Raw genomic sequence first — 26,964 nt, forward strand, 5'->3', positions numbered from 1 at the left:
CATGGTCCCAACTCTGGTAACAACTGATGCAGTGTTGGGCAGCCGACCAGGCAGCACTCTGGGTCAGCGGAGCCAGGACTGCCTAGTTCTATGCATAGGAGACTAAATAACTGCTGGCGTAACTGCGTACTGTGGTAGTGGAGAGCCCACTGCTACTGGTCACACACGCGACCTCTGCTAAATATATGTAGGAGGGGCCTGCCTGTGCCTCCCACTTGGGCAAACCTAACAGCCCTTGTTTGTAAAGGGGGACAGGGCTCAGAGGCAAACGCAGAATTTCTACAGAGGGGCTTTCAAATGCCTGATTTTTAGCATGTTACCACTAAGAGGGCATAATCAGCACTGAAAACCAGCTATAACAGGCATCATACGAATATACGGAATTAAATAATTCTTCCATATACAGCCAGGACAAACAGCTTCAGTAATCAATTCAATGTAAAAAGTAGAGTCATCCTGTCTGAGCTGAATCTTTTTATTACATATGTGGGCTCTATTACAGATCATTTGAGCAAGTTGGGGAATCTGGGGGAGGGCAGAAAAAGAAACATGTACTGCTGTGGACATAGATGCACAGATTGGTCTCTTTATGTACTGGATAGGGTATTATTCAGTATTAATAATTGATCCTATAGATGGGCTATATCAGTGCACCCCGAACAGTACATGTTTTCCAGGTCACCTTGTCGGTGCTCAACTATATTCATTACTGGCTTTCCAATTTATTTACTACTTGCTGCACCACTATATTCATTACATGTTTTCCAGATCCCCTAGTCGATGCACCACGTTATTTATTACTGGCTGTCCAATTTATTTACTACCGGCTGCACAACCATATTCATTGCATGTTTTCCAGATCTCCTAGTAACACATTTTAAAAGATCAACAGGGACTGAAGTGTGCCAGTTAGTTAATTAGTGACATTACTAAGGGGATCCTAATTTTGTATGGTCCCTTATACTATGGGGCACAAATAGGGCAGACTGTGGAACCTGGGAGGATTTCCTGCCGCGCCTAGAGCAGGCAGGAGCAGCCCCCCAGTATTAAGATGGCGGCCGCACTCGGGGCAAAGCCATACCCCCTTCGCCCTTCGCCACCCCAATAGCGGGTGCCCAACGGCCCGCAGGCCGCTCACTGAACCAAACCAGCGGAGCAGCCAATGCTGCCTGCCTCTGGTTAAACAAAATAGAGACGGAGCCAGCGGCAACATGCTGAGCCGCGCTCCGTCTCACAGCACAGGCGGGGCCGAAGTTTCGGGCCTCGGCTCTGCTAAGGCGCGCGGCCACGCCGGGCACCATGTGGAGGCAGCATCGGAGGCGGTGGATACCGCCAGTTGCCTCCGTACAGCAAAGATAAAGGTCAGGAACGACAGCCACGGCCATAGCTGCGGCCCTGCCCTACTGCACAAGCGCTGCCTCAGGCCCTGTCCACAATAAGCGCGGCGGCCTGCTCGGGGGGGGGGGGAGAGAAAGAGCTGGGCAGCATGGGAGCCTGCTGTTTTAGCCCAGCAGCACACATAGCGGGCAGTGTTAACAGGAGTGGATGGGGGGACATTATGAAGGGCAAGAGGGAGAGACCAGGAAGGAATCCCAGGGGTATAGAAGATTGAGGGATAGCATGGAAGAAAAGGGAAAAGAATGAAAGTATAGGGTAAGAGAACAAAAGAATAGCTGGAGGGTAGAGAACAGGAGAAAGAGAAAAGGAAAAAAGGAGATAAATACAGGAGATTCACATCACACATTGTACTTCCCTGTCCTGGAAAAAAACTGTAACAAAGAGGCAGATTTGCATACATCACTCCATTATATACTCTTAGACCACTCCCCATGAAAGATTTATTGGCTGCATAAGACCAGCTACACTTAAAGTGGCAATAACCAACACGTTATTAAACTGGCAACACTCAAAACACTTGTGGTTTAATGTCCCTTAGGCTTAAATTGACAGCCTTCGGTCTTACTTAGGTTAGTATGGAGGTAGTTGTGTGGGTGGCTGTGTAATATCTCCTCACAGGTGCTGACTGACCCTCAATCAAGGTGACAAGTATTACAATGGTGAGTATACACTCCGTGTGTGTGTCCTGTCCTTGTCCCCTTCCTTCCGGTATCAGTGATCCTTGCACACCCACATTTCACCCTCAGTGCACAAGTACTATTAGGTGATACCTGGGTGGCTGAGGCACCAGTGCTTGTGATGACCGTTTATCCTCCCGGTGAAGGTCACCATCACCCGTGACTATTCCCTTGCTTGTCACCCTAAAGGACGAAACGCGCTGAATAGTTAATTCTATTCTTTTTTTCCTTAGTGACAACGGCCGGAGGTCCCTACTGATGGTCTTCAATGGCGCTTAGGAGGAGGACCCTACTAGGGACACTATGACAGTGAGCACCTGTCAGGGATCTTCTCTCCCCGAGTTCTAACATTTCAATAATAAATATTCTATTAAATACTTACAGACATAAGAAATAAAACTTATTGAAGCACCAATAGCACAATGCATGTCAGTATCACCACTGTGTAATATAATTCTCACATATATAATGGTGGACACACCCCATAATATTATTTAGGTATTTGAACTACAAAAATAAAACATAATCAATATTTTGGAAAACTGGGTCCATTTAAGGATCACTCAGTGACCAGACTTACCATCAGTGTTCCCCCTGAGATAAGTAACACACGGCCTGATTCATTACAATTGCTATTGCGATCGTAGCTGCAATTACGCACGGAGACCCACTGTGAAAATATGCTAATGTTTGCAATCACAATCCCGTTACAGCCTAACATAAGGACGCCCACTTCACCTTATTCACATCCGTAACACATTGCAAGTCTGCAAAACCATCGGTAACATCGAGCACCATCGGAACCTAACACACAATTACAGGTCTGACTCAGAATTTGCTAACCTCATCGCATGCAATGTAACCTCAGGCTGTGTCATACTTGCCGACAATCAGCTACCTCCTTCCGGGATGGAGCTGATTGTCGGCTAACAGGGGGGGTCATGTCCGGACAGCTGTGACACGTTTGGTGGTGGAGCCGAGAGCGGGGCTGTGCGATCGCACCATCGTGGCCCCACCCCCTCTTCACAATGCCGTTATTTTCAGCACTGTGAAGCAGGGACAGGGCCACGATGACGCGATTCAGCGCGAATCGTGTCAACAGTCTCCCCGCTGTGGGGATTTCTAGTGTATTCTGGGGGGAGGTCGGGAGGGTTGGGGAATGTCGGGATGCTTGCCTGCCTTTCTGGGGGGCCGGGAGCAGCACCCGATATTCGGGAGGCTCCTGGCCAAATCAGGAGGGTAGGCAAGCCTGAGCTGTGTACAGGGCTGCCATCAGAAATCGTGGGGAGAGAATAGGCAGGGCCCCCACCAAGGAGGGGGGGGGAGAGTTGGCAGAGGTGGGTGGAGCTACACCAGAGGGTCGGACACCAATTTGCGTAAACCAATTTGAAAAGCAGTAAAGCAGCATATATATATATATATATATATATATATATATATATAAAAGAGAGTCACGAGTGGCACTCACAGGTCTTAGTAGCAATAGTAGTAAATAAAGAGACACTACTCCATATACTTATTTACTACAATTGCTACTAAGACCTGTGAGGAGGGGGCAGGACAGGGAAGGCTGGTAGGACTAGGGAGAAGCACAGGGCAAGGAAGAATGGCAGGGACAGCTTTCTGGACTGGGGGGTGAGTAGTATGGTACCTTTTTTCGATTTTTTTTCAACTGGCTGCGCTGGTGCAGCCAGCCAACCAGAGTCAGCGCTGAGTGCAGAGAGAGGGAGGGGCCGGGGTGGCTTTAGTAGTAGCGCTGCATCCATGCATCGGCATTTCCAATATGGCGTGACTGTGAGCCAATCACAGCTTGCGGACCAGCAGCCAATCAGGAGCGGCTGCTCCTGATTGGCTGCCGGTCCGCGAGCTCCGGCTGGCTCGCGGCGGCACAATAAATGACAAGCAGCCGGCAGTGTTGTATTTCCATTGAACAGGGCTGCAAGTGCAGGACTGCAGCACCCGGGACCCCTCTCTTTCCGCTGTCTCCGGGCCCGGGACTCGAGGCCTGCCAGTCCCCCCCTGATTTCGGCCCTGGCTTTGTATGGCATCGCAGTGGCTAATTTATGCAGTTGTGATCTATGATGAATCAGGCCCAATATAGGGGTACAAATTCAAAAGATTTAGTACACCCACATGTTTCCAGTTCTTAGTGAAGTGCTTGCAGTTTATTGTCTCATTGTACAAGTTTTAATCTACATTTTTTACTCATAGTCATTCTTTCTACCATGGAAATCACATAGAGGGCCTGATTCAGAGCTGCGATTTTGCATGGGTCGCAATTGCAGAAATATGCTAATGTCTCCAAACCTTGCACAAGCATAGAGACGCTCACTGCTGCCTTCTCATATGCATCCAATGTCTCACACCAGCATAAACATCGGTAACATCGATGTAGATCGGGCAGCCATGCAGCATAGGTGGCAAGTCTGACCTGTCTCAAACACAGCGACTGACACACAGAGAGCTCTCATGCTGCGAAGGAGATCGCAATGGCTTATTTATGCACACCCATGAAATGGCATTTAAACGGTCAGACACACCTGCATATGCCTAGTCGCCCCCCCGTTACCTCCCCAAATGCTGACTACCTGTCACTCACTCTGCGATTGACTCCTCTGTGCGAGCGCAGTCACAAAATAATCTATGCACATGCACAATGCAGCTTACATGCATGTACGATGGTAAACAATCGCTCAATCTGCGTAAATATCAGCATGGCGTGCATCTCTGTATAAGGCTCAGAGTTCGGGAAGTTCTTTCCAACACTGTTGCTGAAGTTCTCACAAATGTATTGAGCTTATTGGTTAGTTGTTTTTACCCTTCTGTGCAGTTTATCCCAAGCCAGCTCAATTGGGTTTAACAGGCTGATTCAGCCTTGGGAATATAGTAAGATATAGCAAGTAACTGTGCACCTTGGTAAAACCATGCTGCACTGCAGGTCGGGCAGATGTAAAATGTGCAGATAGATTTAGATTTGGGAGGGATGAGCCCAAACTGTCATCTAAGTTGCAGTGTAAAAATAAAGTTGTGCAGTATTTGTGGGCTACATGCAAAAGCAGCCAGTATTTACCACACAAAATATATGTAATACTATTTGCACCCCTTACATTGTAACATGGTTTGTCCAGGTTCACAGTTACTTGCTATATCTTACTCTATTCCCAAAGCTGAATCAGGCCCTAAGTCTGGAGACTGTGCTGTCCATTCCATGATATGAAGCCTACCGTCTAATTCTTTTCCTCGGAAGGCAGTTCTGACATAGGGGGAGATGTACTAAGCTCTGGAAAGTGATAAATTGGAGAGTGATAAACTACCAGCCAGTCAGCTCCTGTCATGGTTACAGGCTGTGTTTGAAAAATGACAGTTAGGAGCTGATTGGTTAGTAGTTTATCACTCTCCAATTTATCACTTTCCAGAGCTTAGTACATCTGCCCCATAGCCTGGACATATGTTTCAGGTTAATGTTATAGGATGAACTCTTGACCAATTAGATGCAGAGCAGTGGGTATTGCATGGCACTGCAAAATGCTGAGGTCACCCTTTTGGTTCCAGGTGACAGTAACTTCATGCAAGTTGCTGGCTTCGGTTCCAGCAAAAGAGTCCCAGACGATCTCGCTTCCTACTCTGGTGTGTTTCAGCCTGAAATTTAAAAAGGTCAATGCTTTTACTACAAAACATGGAGAGCTTTGCTATTAAAAGCATTGGCCTTTTAAATATTTGGCTAAAACATGTGTGGAAGTGGTGGCTATTACAAGCCAACGCTTAGTAAATAAACCCCACATATTGATAAACCATCCTTTTGTCTACTCGATAGTGTACAAAACCCTGCATGATGAGCCAAAGATTTAAAGTTTGGATTCATCAGCCCAAAAGACCTTCTCCCAGTCTTCAGTAGTGCACTGACTGTGCATCATGGCCCAGGCAAGTCTCTTTGTCATTGCTGCAGAACAGCTGTAAGGTCTTAGGGCCTGATTCAGAGCCGGACGCAATTAGCGCTCGCTCGTTCAGAAAAAGGGGATGGCTATTCAAATGAACCGTTCGCTCCTTGCGGTCTGTTGACGCCTCCATGTCTGAATGAGCGAACAAAACATGCAGACGTTTATTTGAAAAATACGCCCCCTGGCCGCTCGCATCATACGTCATGTCCGCTATATATTAGATTAATCGAGTACATTGAACAGCGTATGAACTGCTCGCTATTCTTGTGGATGGTTTTTCCTACCACTATATTGCGAGCATTTCTGACTATAAAACAACCAACTGACGTGGTCAATGACGCTGCTGTATTAATTATGCACACCCATAAAACGCCCGTTTTGACCTTTAAGCACGCCTGCATTCTGATCTCCACTCCCCGTTTTCAAGCACCTTCCCCTGTTATCACCCACATATGCCTCATTCTGTCACTCAAAATAGCAGGCATTCGCTATATAGCGAACAAACAATTTTCGGCCGCACTGACTGGTTCACGCATGCAGGGCTGCCATCAGATATTGTGGGGCCCAGGACTGACAAAATAGGCAGGGCCCCTGTGCCCCCCCTCCCGCTACTGCTAGGTCTAATTGATTATGACTTACCTTATCGCCTTGTGCTTCTTCCTTCTGGCTTCTTCTCCTCCAGGGCTGGCTGGCGCTGCTCCTCACATGCCGTGGCTCATCTGACATCTCCCATCCAGTGGCGTGATGTCATGCACCCCAACGCCAAAGGAAAAGAAAATTTATTAAACAAGTGCAGGGGCAAATACAGGATTTTCTGAGGGAGAGGGAGGGGGTTTCTAATAAAATAATTAAAATAAAATAAATATATATATATATATATATATATATATATATACTGTGTGTATATATATATATATATATATATATATATATATATATATAGTTAAACACACACATACACATATAATATATGCAGCATAACATACATGTACATGTATATATAACACATATACATATATCCACGCTAACATAGGTACATACACATACATCCACACAAACATACATACACATATGTACACTCTAACACATACAGATATACATACGCATATATACACACTAACACATACCGAAATACATACCCATATATACACACTAACACAGACATATACAGTACATACACATTTATACACACTAACACATAGACATATACAGTACATACACATATATACACACTAACACATAGACATATACAGTACATACACACTAACACAGACATATACAGTACATACCCATATATACACACTAACACAGACATATACAGTACATACACACTAACACATATACAGTACATACCCATATATACACACTAACACAGATATATACAGTACATACACATATATACACACTAACACATAGACATATACAGTATATACCGATATATACACACTAACACAGACATATACAGTACATACACATATATACACACTAACACAGACATATACAGTACATACCCATATATACACACAAACACAGACATATACAGTACACATACACGTATATACACACTAACACATAGACATATACAGTACATACACATATATACACACTAACACAGACATATACAGTACATACACATATATACACACTAGCACATAGACATATACAGTACATACACACTAACACAGACAAACACAAAAATATTTATTACTTACAATTCTGCACAGCACCTGGTTGCTAATGGGTGGCTGGCATCTTGCATTATTAGGCCCCGCCCCCAAGGAACGACGCGATTCGCGGGTGTTCGGGGGGCGGGGTTTGACACTGGCTCCGCACCCATTTCAAGCCGACTGAAGGGGGAAGTAGGGGAATCGTGAAGGAAGGGGTTTCTCAGGTTGGTAGCAGTGCCCCACTCCCTTTTCACTCAAGGGGGTAGTGCGGGCACTGCGGGGGACTATGCAGCAGTTGCAGGAGCAGCACTGGACCCCCTCCCTTTCTGCCAGGGTCCGGGCCCGGGACTCGAGTACCGGCAGTCCCCCCCTGATGGCGGCCCTGCGCGCATGCGTATTAAAAACCCTACGCATGCGCAGATGGGCGAACATCGCTCAGAATGAGCGTACTGCCGCTTACGAGCGGCTCTGAATCAGGCCCTTAGCCCATTGCTTGTTCCCTGAAAAAGGTGTTTTCTTATAACTGTAACATTTACACAGTTTTGGCTAAGCTAAACTCTTTTCCATATCCTCTAACAGCTCAGGGCTTCCCTGTGTAAGGTTATTAACTGGACTTGAATTGCAAAAAAAATGTCAATAAAAACTGAAAAAATGGGGGTGTTGTAAATCTTTTGACCCCTAGTGTAGATATTAAAGTATCTTGGCCAAATGTAATAGCCTGCGATTTACAGGAGCCGGCACAATTCTGGTGAGATAGTCACTAGGTTTAAAGCTGATATTGCCTTTAAACTAATTATCACTTTAAATGTAAAGACTATCTCGCCGGAATCATGGCGGCTTCCACAATTCGCTTGCAATTACATTTGGCCCTTATTTGCAACACCCCTAATATGAGAAAAAGGGGCTGATTCTAAATTTGGAGCAAAGTCAACTAAAACAAAGCCAGTAACTTTGCACCTGGACAAACCATGTTACAATGCAAAGGTACAAATGCATGTATTTTATTAAACTCCCTAATGGTTGATATGTGCACTATACCTTACAGACTTAAAACGACTAAAAACGTATCTAAAACTAAACACACGGACAACAACAGTTGGATTTAAAATTAAAGGTCAATTTTATTTGACAACAGATTATTAATAATTAATAATAATTAATTAAATATTGAATTTGGGCTATCGAATTAGACCATTAGATCTTGCCAATTGAAATTGATTGTGAGCTTAAAGTTAGTATGGTGGTGGACAACAAAGAACGGACACTCCCACAAAAACAGGCAGACCAAACACATCACTCGTTAGAGTTCAACTCTCCAGAAAAAGCACACCCAGACGGGCTGTGTCATTTCCCTGTAGGACATTTTGGCCTATAATTGAACAAGGAGAACGCACCCATCTAACTTGTATAACGACTAAAAACACACTACCGTTCTTTCCGCCACAACACTCATAGCAAACAAACATGCAAAAACAAAAACATTATTTCCAGAAACAAAGAGGCTGAATCTACTGTATGCATATCAGACCGAATATACCAGCAAGGCCACACCCCCTAGGAACCCTATAGGCTAATTCTAATGTCTGACACTAACAACAACATTCTCATAGGTATACTGCTATCACAACCACGGGGTTTAACCTGGCTCAGTCAGATTGCACCTGCCTTACGCTGTCCTTCTGAATGCAGGGTAAATAATGGCTGATTTAGCATGTAGCCTACAATGCTGGGCAGCTTTATTTTTACACTTCAAATTAGAGTTCAGATAGGACATGCCCCTCCCAAAATTAAATATCTCTGCATATTATAAATCCGCCCCACCTGCAGTACAATATGGTTTGTCCTGGTGCAAAGTGATTCCTTTTTTCTTTGCATTGCACCCAACTCTGAAACAGCCCCAGAAAGTTTTTGAGATATCTCAGGAATAAAAATACAGTAGTTTTTATTTCATAATTTCCTATCTTTTTGACACTAAGGCCCCCATTTCCAAACGAGTTTTATAATCAAAACGAGTGATAAGTTTCACTGTGTATGATAAATGGTGCTCCAGCCAATCAGCTCCCTCCCAACTGTCATTTTTCTAACAGATGACAGTTGGGAGCTGATTGGCTGGAGCACCATTTATCATACACAGTGACATTTATCACTCATTTTGGTGATAAAACTCGTTAGTAAATGAGGCCCTAAGATTGCTCTATTATTATATTTTGCTAAATTTTAATAATTTTGTATATAATTTTACTGATATAAAATAAAAGCTGAATGTAACCTGTGGATCACACTATAGCAGCCCATTTTTATTGTTTTTTACAAGCAGACAGGTATCACCTGACCCTGATAGGCTAAATAAGTACAGTAATTACATATGAGATTTGGGTGACACATTGGACCCCAAAGATTCCCATCACAGTGCTTGGGACAGGGCCCACCAGTAATTTATATAAACATGGTTGTATTATAGGCACTGTGGGTAACAGGCAGTGACACTGGGCCTACAGCAGCTGGTGATGTCACAAAGCTTTATGATGTCAGAGAGCTGTTGGCTCAGTTGCTTACCTGCACAAGATACGTTTGTGTGTTTTCACCTATTGCAGTGTGAAGGCGATTTTATTCGTGCTTAGCGAATTTTTGTTTATTTTTCTTGATTTATCTTGATATGAGATCAAGAAAGAGGAAAAGGCGACCGGATAACAACAGGTCTCCTATTAAGGAGTGTAGTAGGAGTAATAAGGAGGATATCTGTGTGGGAAGAGGAGATTCTCCCAATATCACAGAGGGAGGAGATATTGAGGTGAGAGAGGACCATCAGTGTAAGAACAACAGGAACCAGGCTAGAACATCAAAGCAGCCAGGTAAGGCCCCTAATAAGAGGCCCAAGGTAGACAACACCATCAGCAAGAGATCAGCTGTAAAGAGACCCTTAGACAAGACCGGGGACACTGGCTGCAATAAGAAAAAGAAGAAGGAGCTGAGACATGACAGCCCAGGAGAGGGACCCAGTGCTCCCATCATAGAGCTCACAGCTCGGAGGGGCAATAAGAGAACTCACAAAAGTGAAGACCCAGACCATCAAAAGAAATTTAAAAAGGGAACAGCAGGTAAAAAGCCTTTTGCTTGAAAACACTAATAAGGGAGAGATGTATCAAATTGTCTAACAATAAAAAGCTTTAAAATTACAGAAGCTGATTGGTTGCTATAGGTTTGATACATCTCCCCCCACATGTAATGTAATAGAGAAGTAAGTGAGGTGTAGGTTAGTACTTACGTGCAATACGGTGACGTCATGTTCTCACCTCTCACCACCATTCACGTCCTTTCCCTATCACCTAACTCTGCAACATCTTTATTACTTGTTATTACTATTCTGCAGCACCTGTGACTGTTACATTGTCCTATCCAATGCTGGCAGCTATTCCCTATTCATGTATTTCATTTCTCTTACACCCCAACAACATATAATTAGGCAACATAACAATATTCTTACCAGATACTATATAATACAGGGTATAAATACTTTCTATGATATAATTATCTCAAACCTTTAAATTAAATATTGCCAAATATCTATGTTTATATCAGTCAATAAATGTGATTTCTCTTTATGCCACAAGGTGTAAGTGGGACCCCTCCAGCCAGCCCCCTGGAAACAGCCGCTGCCTCTCATATATTGGAATGTTTGATCTACCACAGTATTATTGGAGAGGGCGGTTTCGGGAAGGTAAGTGATTAGTACATATTTGGTGACTTACCTGTAAACAATGCAGCAAATATATCTTAAGAACTTTGCTTTAATAACTATATAATATAATTAGGAATGTGCGCAGGACCATTTTTGACGGATTTGGATTTGGTTCTAATTCGTCGTCTTGCTTTGGATTTGGATTTGGATTTTTTTACAAAATTTGACAAACAAAAGCTAAAATCACATAAATTGGGCTTTTTTTTCTTCCTAGAGTATTATTAACCTAAATAACCTTGATTTCCAGTCATTTACAGTCAATTTAGACCACCTCACAGTTTAAATTATAGTTTTCACCATTATTGGCCAAAGGTTGCAGTGATCTGACTGGTTACCAAGCGACAAAGCAGCGGCGCAGACACCACAGTATAAAGCACATCAATGACAGATTGCCACACAGCAGTGGCAGAAATGAAAAGTAGTGCACCCACCCAGTGGGGTACGGCCAGCAGAATCACAGTACTTGTTTACAAAGTGGGCTACGGCCTTAGGAGTCACAGTGCACAATCTTATTCACATTACACAGCACATAGTGCCCCTGATTCACATTACACCATAAAGTAGTGTCTCTTATTTATGTTACGACACAGTAGTGCCCCTTTTACACAATGCCCACAGTAGTGACCCTTTTACACAATGCCCACAGGAGTGCTCCTTTTACACAATGCCCACAGGAGTGCTCCTTTTACACAATGCCAACAGTAGTGACCCTTTTACACAATGCCCACAGTAGTGACCCTTATACACAAAGCCCACAGTAGTGACCCTTTTACACAATGCCCACAGTAGTGACCATTTTACACAATGTCCACAGTAATGACCCTTATACACAAAGCCCAAAGTAGTAATGCCCCTTATACAATGCCCACAGTAGTAGTGCCACTTATACAATGCCCACAGCAGTGGTGTCCCTTACACAATGCCCCTAGTAGTGGTGCCCCCTATGCAGTCCCCTTAGTAGGAGGGCTCCCTATGCAGTGCCCCCAGTAGTAGTATGCCCCCCAGTAGCAGTGCCCCCAGTAGAATGCCCCCCAGTAGTAGTGCCCCCATTAGCAGTGCCCCCAGTAGTATGCCCCCCAGTAGTAGTGCCCCCATTAGCAGGCCCCCAGTAGTATGCCCCCCAGTAGTAGTGCCCCCATTAGTAGTGCCCCCAGTAGTAGTATGCCACCCAGTAGCAGTGCCCCCATTAGCAGGCCCCCATTAGCAGACCCCCAGTGTAGTGCCCCCAGTAGCAGTATGCCCCCAGTAACAGTGCCCCCATTAGCATGCCCCCAGTAGTATGCCCCAAGAAGCAGTGCCCCCAGTAGTAGCATGCCCCCCTAGTAGCAGTGCACCCCATTAGCAGGCACCCAGTAGTAGTGCCCCCCAGTAGTATGCCCCCCATTAGCAGGCCCCCAGTAGTAATGCCCCCAGTAGCATGCCCTAGTAGTATGCCCCCCAGTAGTAGTGCCCCCATTAGCAGGCCCCCAGTAGTAGTGCCCCCATTAGCATGCCCCCAGTAGTGGTGCCCCCAGTAGTAGTGCCCCATTAGCAGGCCCCCAATAGTAGTGCCCACAGTAGTAGTATGCCCCCCAGTAGCAGTGCCCCCATTAGCAGGCCCCCAGTAGTAGTGCCCCCATTAGCATGCCCCAGTAGCAGGCCCCAGTAACAGTGCCCCCAGTAGCAGTGCCCCCAGTAGCAAGCCCCAATAGTAGTATGCCCCAAAGTAGTAGTGCCCCCATTAGCAGGTCCTCAGTAGTAATGCCCCCATTAGCAGGCCCCCAGTAGTATGCCTCCAGTAGTAGTATGCCCTCTAGTAGTAGTGCCCCCATTAGCATTCCCCCAGTAGTATGCCCCATAGTAGTATGCCCTCCGTAGCAGGCCCCCAGCAGTAGTCCCCCATAAGCATGCCCCCAGTAGTAGTATGCCCCCCAGTATCAGTGACCCCATTAGCATGCCCCCAGTAGTATGCCCCCCAGTAGTAGTGCCCCCAGTAGTAGGCCCCCAGTAGTAGTGCCCCCATTAGCAGGCCCCCAGTAGTACTTACCTGAATCCCCGCTCCTGTCTCCGTACACTCTGCTCTACTCTGTTACGCGTGGAGGGAGGCGGAAGACGGAGCTCATGAGTGAGCTCCAACCGTCTCCCTCCGTGCAGCAGCCAATAAGAGTCTGCCTGACTCTCATTGGCTGCTTTTACAAACACACAGCTGCCGCTGGCGGCTGTGTGTTTGTGTCTGTGTAGGGCAGACAGCTATCACAGTGGTCTGCCCTACACTAGAGGAGCCCTGACGTTGGATTCTCTCGCGAGAATCCGACATCAGGATGCTGCGGCTCGGCCTCTAACGGGGATCTGAGTCAGGCAGGGAACACTTGAACAGGGTTCGGGTGGACTCGGATCCCCTATGTTCAGAGCGATTTGGATTCCACAGAATCTTTACCGCTCATATCTAAATATAATTATCATTACATGCACATAGGTGTTTACATTGGGAGCTCTCCATTAAAAATACAATGGGGCCTATGTAAATAGGCAAATATAGAGGATACAGTGGCACATTCCCACACTCACCTCCATATATGGTTTTGGACTGTTGCTTAGAACAGCTGACAGGGGCGTGGCCAGTGTAGGTGTCAGGGCGGAGCTAGGTCACACATGCATGGCAATGATATTAGTTATTATCATACAGCCTGTTGTACCACTCCCTGCTCTGAAATCCTCTGTTACCTCTGAGGTGCTAGGGGACAGTTCTGCTCTGCGTTTTAACAGAGCTGAGCTATAGTACATGTAATAGGCCAATGTTAGATATGGCATACTTCCCAACATTTGTGACTGGAGATGCGCGCCCGAAAAGGGGGCATTACGAGATGGTAAAGGAGGTGTGGCCTAATGGCACACCCCCATTTACATCACGAAAAGGCGTGCCCAGCATCTCCGAGATGCTGGGCTGCCCCCGGATGCTGTGAATAGATGCTGTGCTCTGCATATCCGCTGCTCTGCTATGCAGAGCAGTGGTGTATGCTTCCCCCAACTTCCCCCTACCGCTGGACACTGCGGCCCGCGGGTGGGACAGTGGGACAGTCCCAGAAAAACCGGACTGTCCCGCTGAATGCAGGACAGTTGGGAGGTATGGATATGGTGCTGTCTGCTCAAAACTGGGGCTCCATTGTTCTTACATTTTGTTGCCCAGAACAGTCACCAAATAACCTCACTTCAATGTCCTGTTTGTGTACAGGCTATTACAGAGACTATAGGGGCTGAGAAGCTGGTGATGGTTGGTATCTCAGGAACAAGTGAAGACCCACAAGGATCTACTAGATGGGGAGATTGGGCTTTCTGTAATAAATGTTGGGCACAAAAGATCTACAATCCTGGGCTCAGGGAAGACGCTCATCCCCTGTACTTTCCATACGGGGTGATGGGACATTCTCACCTTGCTGTTATCAATTTATCTTGCTGTCTCCTGTTTGTACAATGATCTTTGGGAGTGTCAGCCAGGCAGGTTCCACAGCTAAATAACATTGCAAATTTCTTCTAACTCTTATACCCTATCCCACCAAAAACCCAGCTGTGAGCACTGAGCACAGAGTAAGCACGGGTCAGAGCCAGGTTTTACCCCTTTTACACCAGCAGCTGGACCTGAGTTATATCCCAGGTCCGGCATTACAGTGGACTTTTGAAGCTGATGTATTCTCCAAGCGTTACTGAAGCCAGGCCAACCCCTGGTTTGAGGAATGACCCGGGTCATCGTGACTCTGGTCATGCTGTTTATAGTGGACCGATACTCAGTTCCTTTCTGATATCAACTCTGGTCGTGACCTGGGTTAGATTCCTCGGTCACTTGACTTGGGTTATTTTTCCAGGACCATTTTCCACTCAGCAGTGACCTGGATCGACCCGGCAATAACCAGGGTTATTGCAGCAGTGGGAAAGGGGTATTCATACCAGTAAAATTATCTGTCTCATGCAGGTACTGCTGGCATCCCACCCCAACAGCAGAGAGCAGCTGGCAGTAAAACTGGTGAAGAAGAGGACACTACTCAGGGGCAAGAACCCTATATTTATAGAGCGGGACATCCTGCAAGTCACTGGCAACAGCACTTTCTTCACCCATGGCTATGCAGCATCCCAGACCCCGGTAAGAGTCTCTGTATCTGTCATAATTGTAACTAACTTCTGAATATCACAGCTTCTGTAATATAAGACAATTATTTTACCATTACTGGACCCCCGCATAATTCCAATGGCACATATTGTATGACGCATTATTCTGACACAGAGGTTTATTATCCTAATTCTGTACATTTGTGTAGTATCTGGGATCCTTCATCCCGTGCTCCTCACTGTCCAGCACTGACTCAATCACTTACCCCGTGTCCTGTGGGCATTATATATGTAGAGGCCCATCTCAGACAGAAGATGGGCTGTATACAGCGTATACATTGGGCTCATTCACATCACTAGTGGTGACTGAGTATTACTGATTATAATCTGCTGTGTGTCAGAGTAATGTCCATAATGTAACTTATATCATACTCTCTGATTCCTATACAGGAACACATCATATTCATCATGGAGTACCTGAGTGGGGGAGATCTATACCAGCTAATAGAGAAGAGTGCCCCATTAGGTGATGCCACTAGCAGGTAAGAAAGAACGTGGGTATATTATTACTATTATTATTATTATTGATATGACAAATAGTAACATCAGTGTTTCCATCCCTGCACCTGGGCTGCAGTAGGACCCGGCCTATGCGGCCTAACAAATCCAGGCTGGGCCTTTATAGGTGTCCATGGTGACAGGTCTGTGTATAATACAGAGTCTCCTGGACACAGGGGCTCCATTGTGTTACTCAGCTATACAAAGAGCATGGGCGGGATTCATCAAGGGCAGAAATGTGGTCGAAAATGTGAATTTCTCATATGCACCTAGCCTCGGAGGGCGCGGTGGGTAACGACATCTTCCTGTTGGGATTATCAATAGGAGCCCATGGGCTTCTCTCAGCAGAGTGCTGAGAGAGGTTTCCAATTGAATCCTTCCCAGCATCCTCCACAGCACATGCCAGAGGGGCTTCTGGGTCAAAGACCCGAATGTCCCTCCTTCGCAAAGGGATGCTCGTACCGACAGAGCGGTCCTTTGCGGTGATCGTCATGCATACCAGCTATACCAACGCCAGCATGCATGCGATGACCGGTGGAATGCATCGCGAGTGCAATGCATCATGCATCCCGCCCCATGTGTGATAATAATATGTCACGTGTCACTCTTATACTCTGATACTATATCAGGGGGAATGTACTATCTCATTATTGGTCATTTTACTTTAAAAATATTTGCTATTAATATTTATGTTCTTTCTTCCTCATCAGATTTTTAACAGCAGAAATCCTTTGTGGGCTCCAATTCCTCCACTCAAGGGGCATTATCCATAGGTAACTCATTATTTCTAATGATCACATACAGTAACCCCCTATATGCAGTTACAGTATAGCTATTATGTTGCTGGGGGTCAGGCTATAGAGAAGTGTCGCTGCCCTTTTCTGCAAATGGGGGATCATTCATTCTTGAGTTACATGATATGTAGGGCGAGGTTCTTGTGACTGCTTCACACACCCTCTTATCTCCCTCTTTATCCAACCGCATACATAGGGGCCTATTTATCATAGATTTCCCCTGAAAATACAATTTTTTAGGTGGTACCTGCAAATATTAAGTAACCCCTGAATGTATGTATATGGAATCTCAGCACATATTGGGGATATCTGCTGCAATCCCCCAGTTTAATCACAAAAGCAGCCCCCATAGGTTTCTATAGGTTTATATGGGGGCTGCATACTGTATATGCCGATTTTACCAAGCTCTGGAATGTGAAGTATTCTGGAGCTTGGCCCCAGTAGCTAACACCATCTTCAGATAGTTATTGGGAAAGGGATCCATAGGATGTCTGCACGGCAATGGCTGCCTCTATAGATATAGATAAGAAATTATGTTTATTAGGTCTAAAAGCTGATAACTAATAAATAGGCCCCATAGTGACTCTATGCAGCTGTCAGTCACAGTGATTGCCTCCCTACAGTCACCATGTTTTACACCACTGATCCCTTTTTCCCACTGTGTCGCTGACATGGTTCTTATTGTGTCTCTGGGAATCTTTCTCTGTAACAAACAAAGTTGTACAGCTGGTAGCTGTCTGACAGGCAGAACTTACACTCATTCTCCTCACAGGGACATCAAACCAGAGAATGTGCTCCTGGATGCTGTTGGCCATGCCAAAATTGGTGATTTTGGCCTCGCAGTTAAAAACACCAATGGCCAGAAGATATCAGGAGCTGCTGGGACGGTGGGTTACATGGCCCCTGAGGTGAGTAACAGATTAATTGGCTACAGGCTTCTCATACTGTATCTCCATTTCACTATTAATCGGACAACATCTTGGTTCTTAATGATATCTAAACACAGGGTCTTAGTCAGGGATGGATGCAGGGTCTGAGTCAGGGATGGACGCAGGGCCTGAGTCAGGGATGGATGCAGGGTCTGAGTCAGGGATGGACGCAGGGCCTGAGTCAGGGATGGATGCAGGGTCTGAGTCAGGGATGGACGCAGGGTCTGAGTCAGGGATGGACACTGGGTCTGAGTCAGGGATGGACGCAGGGTCTGAGTCAGGGCCTAAGCCAGCATTGTGTGGTATTGCACAGCTGCAGGGAATTAGCTGTGCAATACCGTACAGCTGATATACTAATGCAGCAGGAAGCGTCTTGTGTACATAGAGGCCTCATGACAGCATCGCATATACAATTGCTGTGCCCTAAGATGCAGCATCAGATGTTCTTCAAGACAACCTGCAATCTGAGTAACCCTGAGGTTACTCAGATTGCCCCTAGCAGCTGCGTAGTCGAGGCCAGGAAGTTTGTGTTGGAAGACGCAGACCCTGGCCTCAACACTCTTACAATAATGGGACAAGACATGGAGGCTAGCTCCACCCACTCCCCACCCCCAAATGGCCGCAGCCTGTGAATCAGGCTCTAGCTTTGGGGAACTGTGAGAGATCTTGCAGTAGAGACTGGCGCCTGTGTAGTACAGATCCTGCTCATGCACCAGTTTTCTAACATCGCAATAGTACACATACCATCGGGTTTGCATATTACTTTGAATCAGGACCGCAATGCAGATGTTTGCGCAATTGAGCAATTATCGGAATCTGAGCATGTATCAAGTTCCATTACCGCCAGCTGTCTGAGCGACTATTTTCTTGCAGTGTGATTGACAGGCCGGGAACATTTGGGGGGAGTAAAGGGGGAGGCATTTGGTGACCATTTTGGGTACATGTCGCTGTCTGTGATCCCATACGCAGAAAAATGGTTCTCAGTTGCCGTGGACACTCTGTGTGACAATAGGATTACTCAGGACTCCTATAATCGACTGATCTATGACTAATGCTGGGTCTTTGTACAGTCACTTGGATTTGTGAAGTCACCGGTGGGCGGCTCAATACAAATCTAGGTGACTGTGACATTTGCATATTCTTGCACAGTCGCTGTGTACACATTTGCAGCACGATTAGGGTCCATCTCTGAATCAGGTTATAGTCCAGAAGAATATTTTCAAGAGGAAGAGAAGTGACACAAAATTATATAAGTACAGACTAATATATCCAAGTAAGCAATGTTACATAGGGGCTGATGCAGAGGTGGCAGCTGTTGCATTCGTACTGTAACTGAGATTTCAGATGCAGCGGACTTGTGAAAATATGTTAATGACTCAGCCGCTGTCTTGTGTACAGAGATGCCCACCGGCTGGCGTCTCGGACCCGCCGCTTACATACAATAGCCCCAACATCGGTCCCAGAATTGAACTTCTGAGCAACCCTACGGTGTCTCATAATGTCCGTCTCAACTAAGAGGCCGGGCCCAGTCCATCTGCAAACAAATGCGCAGAGACTGACTAGGAGGGGCCCAGAATACGGTGGTGACATGCCTGTGTTTTTGTATCTTCACACCCGTTACCTCCCCCCATCGTTACTAATCAATCACAGTATGTGGAAAAAAATCGCTGCACTGCATTCACCTCTGTATTAGGCCCATAGTCACATAGGGGTGTAATTATTAGGCAGTGAAGTGGAGTTTTTGGCCAGAGAAAGAGGCTATCACTGCTTCTTCCTATATAAGATGTCATATTGCATATCACTGTGATATGCGGCAACATGGTGTGGGAACATTGTTATTTATGAATAGACCCAAGCATTGCAATGTTCACTTAGCATAATTATGTAGAGATGAAAAAAGGGAAGAGGGCCCTGCTCTCACGATCTTATGATCTATAGGGGATATGGGTGGACACAATAGGGGGCAGAGGGTAAAGTAGAGAGGGGACAGAGACTATAGAGGTAGTAGGGAGGGTAGTAGGGTAGAATGAAAACAATACATGTAAAGTCTGGGAAGCAGGTGAAAGACTAATGGAGTGAGGGAGGGAGTTCCAGAGGTTAGGAGAGGCCCAGGAGAAGTCCTGACTGTGAGAGTGGGAAGTGGTGATCAGGGAGATTAGCAGAGAGATGAGGGTGGGAGGAAGCATGTGAGGAGATGAGGCTGGAGATGTAGGGAGGAGAGGTGTGGGTGAGAGCTTAGTAGATGAGTGAGTTTACATTAATAAAAACCTTTTACCAAAGAGTAAAAGCCTATACCAGGAATGATTCAGTAACAATATATAGTAAGCAGTACAGTGTATGAATGGCTTCCACAGGGTATTCATTCCCCAAATGAGTCTTATGACCTTGTGGTACATTCAGTCAGGGAGCTCTCACCCCTCTTGATGTTCCCACTTCCATATTTAAATAGCTTCCAAAAAGATGGCCAAGCTGTCCTTCCTCTGCAGTCCCCCAGGTGTACTTCTGCACGCTGCAGCTTATCCAGCGCTTCCTGTGACATAAGCGGCTGAAAGTATCAGTAGCTTCCCCGTCACTTGTGTCTTCTGTCTTCCATCATTCACAGAAGATTCCACTGACGAGTAATGCTGCCAAGTCTCTCCACCCACTAATGTGCCAGCATCACGCTGCAGCTCCATGTATACCAACTGCTGACTACTCTACTGGGCACCACAGCTTTATGTACATGATCATATTTCTATATAACAGTAACCATTGCACTTTCTCCATATTTATTGCTGTGATTGCCTCATTTGTCTCGGTGTTTGCTTTGGCTCTCTAGTATAATATACACGGTCATTATTTATCATAACAGTTATTTTAATTTAGTAATTGATTTCCCTCATATAAACCCTCAGCTGAATGCTGTCTGTGTAATTGCCTGTATATGTTCATTGATATTCTTCCTTCCATCAGATGTTTCATTATGCACAAAAAGGAGAGCTGTCAGCATAACCCGGTGCCTCCTGCCAGGTTGGACAATGTACTAATCATCTGTTTCTCCATCATGTTTTTACAGATGCTTAGAAAGAAGCCGTATGATGCCATGGCAGACATTTTTTCCTTGGGTGTCATGGTATTTGAGATGGCCACAGGAGACCAACCCTTTTACTGTGGTGAAGAGTCTGTTGAGGTTATAAAATCTGTCCTCAATGATAACCCAGTCTACCCAAAGGAACTCAGTCCTGGCATCAGTAACATCCTAAAGCGAGTGAGTATGCAGTATACAGGCTTATCACAGGGTCAGGAGATTATACTGTCACAGGGGAAATAAGGCACAGGTCTGAGAACATACATTAATACTAATGAATACACTCCCAGCAAATGTACAGCCATGGCCAAATGTTTTGAATGACACAAGTATTGGTTTTCACAAAGTTTGCTGCTTCTGTGTTTTTGTCAGATGTTACTATGGTATACTGAAGTAAAATTACAAGCATTTCATAAGTGTCAGGCTTTTATTGGCAATTACATTAAGTTTATTTATGCAATGAGTCAATATTTGCAGTGCTGACCCTTCTTTTTCAAGACCTCTGCAATTCGCCCTGGCATGCTGTCAATCAACTTCTGGGCCACATACTGACTGATGGCCGCCCATTCTTGCCTAATCAATGCTTGGAGTTTGTCAGAATTTGTGGGTTTTTGTTTGTCCACCCGCCTCTTGAGGATTGACCAAAAGTTCTCAATGGGATTAAGGTCTGGGGAGCAGGGCTGTAACTAGGGCTCCGCAGGACAAGCGGCAATGTTCAGGCCTGTTAATTTTCTGTTTATTATCATTCTCACTTCTAGCTTCCTCTTATTTCATCCAAGCATTTTCTGGCCTACCCCATCTCTTCCCTGGTCCTTTCCCATGAGGCCTTTCCCCTTTTTTTGGGTGCGTTATGTCCCTATTTGAAAAATGGGGGGTGCTAATGTCCTTTCTGGCTCAGGGCACCAAAAAGTCTAGTTACAGCTCTGCTGGGGAGTTTCCTGGCCATGGACCTGTTCCCCTAGCCACTTAGTTATCACTTTTGCCTTATGGCAAGGTGCTCCATCATGCTGGAAAAGGCATTGTTTGACACCAAACTGTTCTTGGGAGAAGTTGCTCTTGGAGGATGTTTTGGTACCATTCTTTATTCATGGCTGTGCTCTTAGGCAAAATTGTGAGTGAGCCCACTCCCTTGGCTGAGAAGCAACCCCACACATGAATGGCCTCAGGATGCTTTACTGTTGGCATGACACAGGACTGAAGGTAGTGCTCACCTTTCCTTCTCCAGACAAGTGATTTTCCAGATGCCCTAAACAATCTGAAAGGGGATTCATCAGAGAAAATAACTTTACCCCAGTCCTCAGCAGTCAATCCCTGTACCTTTTGCAGAATATCAGTCTGTCCCTGATGTTTTTTCTAGAGAGAAGTGGCTTCTTTGCTGCACTTCTTGACACCAGGCCATCCTTCAAAAGTCATCGCCTCACTGTGCGTTAATATGCACTCACATCTGCCTGCTGCCATTCCTGAGCAAGCTCTGCACTGTTGGTGCCCCAATCCCGCTGCATCAACTTTAGGAGACGGTCCTGGTGCATGCTGGACTTTCTTGGGCACACCGAAGCCTTCTTCACAACTATTGAACCTCTCTCCTTGAAGTTCTTCATGATCCGATAAATGGTTGATTTAGGTGCAATCTTACTAGCAAAAGTATCCTTGCCTGTGAAGCCCTTTTTGTACAAAGCAATGATGACTGCACGTGTTTCCTTGCAGGTAACCATGGTTAACAGAGGAAGAATAATGATTTCAAGCACCACCCTCCTTTTAAAGCTTCCAGTCTGTTAATTCTAACTCAATCAGCATCACCTGTGTTAACGAGAGAATCACTGATATGTCGCCAGCTGGTCCTTTTGTGGCAGGGGTGAAATGCTGTGGAAATTTTGGCCCTCATTCAGAGCCGCTCGTTAGCGGCAGTACGCTCGTTCCGAGCGATGTTTGCACATCTGCGCATGCGTACGCTTTTTAGTACGCATGCGCGAACCAGTCAGTGCGGCCGAAAATCATTTGTACGCTATATAGCGAGTGCCTGCTATTTTGAGTGACAGAATGAGGCGTATGTGGGTGGTAACAGGGGAAGGTGGTTGAAAATGGGGAGTGGAGATCCGAACGCAGGCGTGCTTAAAGGTCAAAACGGGCGTTTTATGGGTGTGTATATTTAAAACAGCAGCGTCATTGACCACGTCACTGGATTATTTTAGAGCCAGAACTGCTCGCAAATTTGTGGTAGCAAACACCAACCACAAGAATAGCGAGCAGTTCATACGCTGGTCGATGTACTCGATTAATCTAATAAATAGCGGACATGACGTAGGATGCGTGCGGCCAGGGGGCGTTTTTAACAAATAAACGAGCGTATGTTTTGCTCGTTCGTTCAGACTTAGAGGTGTGAACAGACTGCAATGTGCGTACGGATCATTTGAATAGCCACCCCTTGTTTTTAAACGAACGACCGCAAATAGCGAACGGCTCTGAATGAGGGCCTTTGTTTTTGGGATTAAGGAGCTCATTCAGACCCACTTGCTAAGATGCAAACGTTCGCTGCTGCCGATGGTATGCAGTGTGTATGCATTGCAGTGCGCATACCTTAGCGAAAGCTCACAATGTGTTTGCTCACTGCGCATAGACAGCCCAGCAGAGTGAGTGACAGGGGAAGCAGTTTGTAGGTGGTAACAGGGGCTGGCCATTAAAAACAAGGGAGTGGAGGTGCAAACACAGGCATGCCTGAGCATCTCAACTGCATTTTAGTAGTGTGCATAATTATAAGACAGCATCATAGTACACGTCACCTGGCTTGTATTTACACAGAAGTGCTCGCAGTGCTTGCGGCAGGGTATGGTCATGTACCGATGGTTGGATACACTTCCTGGGCATGATGTGCACAAGTGAGGATCTTAAGACAGGCTGGGGGATGTCTGCATACACTATGTGATCGCTCTCTAAAGCTGCATACACACACAACGATTTTTTAAATGATTATCGTTAAACGATATCGTTTAACAAAAATTGATGGCAAAAATCGTTCACTTTCTGAGTCAAACGATGAATGATTATCGTTCATGCGCGTTCACGTTTGTAGTTTGTCGTTCAGTCAGACTTGTCAACTCAACGATTTTCATTAAGGGAATATGCAAAAATCGTTTGTAGTTCATAAAAATCGTTCATGACACTTAGTAAATGAACAACTTTAGTAAACGATTTTAGTACATTTTTCAAGGGAAAAAATCATTTACTCAAATCGTTCATTAAAAAAATCGTTGTGTGTGTATGCAGCTTAAGAAATACTGGGCGTGCAAATGCATTGCTGTGCGATTGCACTGCCTACGCAATTTGCATACACATCTAGCGAGCGGCTCTGAATCAGCTCTTAAGTTCATTGTCATGGCAAAGAGGGACTTTGCAATTAATTGCAAATCATCTGATCACTCTTCATGACATTCTGGAGTATATGCAAAAACTGAAGCAGCAGACTTTGTGAAAACCAATACGTGTGTCATTCTCAAAACTTTTGGCCATGGCTGTAGTTGTAAGACAAAATGTAATATTTTATACATGTCATCCTGAGAATAAAGTAGCATAAGGAAAAGGTATGACATTGGTCAGCTAGTGCTTATCTACCATTAACACTCTATACTTTTCTGTTTATTCCTTTGATAGTTCCTATGCAAATCCCCAGAAAGAAGGCAGCGACTATATATTAACATCAAAGATCATCAGTTTTTCTGGCCCATTAACTGGGAAGACCTGGAGGCTGGCAGGATATGTCCCCCATTCATAATGCCGCCGGTAAGTATATGTACAATATAGGAATGTACACAATATGTGCTCCATCATACAGTCCTATTATCTCATAGACAATGCTGGTGATCAGGAGAGATGAATGTTATAGTACAAATGGTCACACAAATGCCAATCTAGAGGGACAATGGGCCTGATTCATTACAGATCGCAACTGCAACAGTGTATGCAGATCGGCCGATGGTGCGTACTGCGCATGCACTGCACGAGTTAGCATTGCGATCACACTGCATTCACCTTCACAGATAGGAATCCATCGCAGAGTGAGTGACAGGCCGTGAGCATTTGGGGATGGTGGCGGGGGAGTGGTTGGTGAAACGCAGGCGTGTCTGTCCATTTTCATGGGCGTGCATAAATTAGCCACTGCAACGACATACACAGCTTGTGCACACACTGCGTGCGATGAGGTTAGCAATTTCTGAGTAAGGTCAACCCTGCTGTAATTGTGCGTGAGGGGCCGATGTTACTCGGTAGCAGTAGGCATCTCTATGCTGGCTGTGTGATGGCATTGAGATAACATTCATTAGCATATTCTCGCAGCGGACAAGTACATGCAATCTCTTACTTGTCATCCTTGCTGGATCAGGCCCACAGTATGGCTAAATGACTGCAGTAAAAATGTTGTGGCCAAATGCAGAATGTGGAGAATATTTTGTAGAATGTTTTTGAAATTCAATTGTAAACACATGGACAGTATATGTTTATTATCAGCCGTATATGTTACTTTCAGCCAATTTATTACAATCGGTGGCAAATGCAGAATTTCTAGAGGGAGTTTAGAAATCCTTGATTTTGAGCGAGTGTGGCCAGTCCATGGAGAGGGCATCATTAGCACTTACACTGTGTCATACAAAGGGCCTGATTCAGCAAGGATCGTAACTGCGAATGCAATAGCGATTATGCACGCAGACTCACTGCGATAGTAGTATGCTAATCCATTGCGATCACTATGCCATCGCAGAACATAAGGACGCCCACTTTACCTTACACACATACATATGTACTGTTTAGTACGACTGCAAAACCATCTGTACTATTGAGTATCATCGCAGCCTCACGCACACTTGCACAAGCTCTGACCTTACTCAGGAATTGCTAACTTCAGCTCACGCTATGAGGCCTCAGGCTGCATACGGCATTGCAGTGGATAATTTTTACACGCCCAGGCAACGGCGTTCCAACGCACTGGCACGCCTGTGTTTCGCCAACCACCTCGCGTGACCACCCACAAACGCCACTTTCTATCAATCACTCTGCAATGGATCTGCATAGTCACTGCGATCGCAGTGTTCAGTTCACACACTGCGTTCCATGCGCAGAATGCAACGATCGGTCGATTGCGTAAGTAATCTCAGATGCGATCGGTAGTGAATCAGGCCCAAAGTACTGTGTGTGTCATAATTCTGACATATAAAGGGCCAGCAAACATAGTTAACCCATTAGATGTGGCAGTAGGGCCATCCTGCCTGAGCTGAATGTTTTTATTTCAGATGTGGGCACAATTCCAGAGTATTGGAGCAAGTCCAGGAGTCTAGGCGAGCAGCAGAAGAACCTAGCACTGCCCTGGGCATATATGTACACATTAGTTTCCTTGTGCACTTGATTAATGATCCCTATAGATGGTCTGTAGTAGTGCACCCCTTAGTGCATGTTTTCCAGATCTCCTAGTTGGTGCACAGGTGTATTTATTTCTGGCTGACACATTAAAAGATCCACAGATGGTGCTGACCATTTCTGATACTGAGAAGAACATGCAACACTAGTATAATTCTATTAGTTTACTATTTCTATTGTGGTCATGGTGTGGGCTGGAGAGGGGCAACCAAAAAAACCCTTGCATTTGCCTATGGCAATATTCTTCCTTTCACATGCAACATGCATTGATATTGTAGAAGGGTAAATCCAAACTACAATGTAATTATACAGCAACCCAAAGTCAGTGAGGCATCTAGTTACCATTATAAATATATCTGCCACCTAATGTGCAGGTTACAGTATTATCTAATATTAATATACTGATTGCTTATATAATCACACAACATACAGGTATAGCATAATATTAGTAAGCAGAGTTTGCACATTACCTAATTATTTTTCATTATGACACAGTGACAAAGAGCCCAATTACTGTGTATTTATTTTGTGTTTACATGATGGATCTGATTTGTCTCCTGTTCCTAGACCCCAGTTACCACCTGTGAACATCATAAACTGGATGACTTGGTACCACCTCAAGCATCACGGGAGCCACCAATATCTAAGGTGGAGGAGCGCCGGTTCCGTGGATTCTCGTTTGTAAGTGACCGGTGGAGAACCATGGACAACCAGTGA

The 26,964-nt window shown here is 45.3% G+C and overlaps 1 protein-coding gene across 1 annotated transcript; it reads left to right on the forward strand.

Annotated features, from left to right (window-relative positions):
• Positions 1-1,211: 1,211 nt before the first annotated feature.
• On the forward strand, positions 1,212-26,964 carry LOC148517503 (protein kinase C theta type-like). Its single transcript, XM_088478575.1, has 6 exons — positions 1,212-1,361; positions 15,950-16,041; positions 17,624-17,759; positions 20,836-21,027; positions 24,493-24,621; positions 26,815-26,964. Exons 1-6 carry the CDS (start codon positions 1,212-1,214, stop codon positions 26,962-26,964), a joined length of 849 nt encoding a protein of 282 aa, XP_088334701.1.

The sequence above is a fragment of the Taudactylus pleione genome, unplaced genomic scaffold (assembly GCF_031769625.1).
Source record: "Taudactylus pleione unplaced genomic scaffold, aTauple2 ptg000215l, whole genome shotgun sequence".
Taxonomy (NCBI): Eukaryota; Metazoa; Chordata; class Amphibia; order Anura; family Myobatrachidae; genus Taudactylus; species Taudactylus pleione.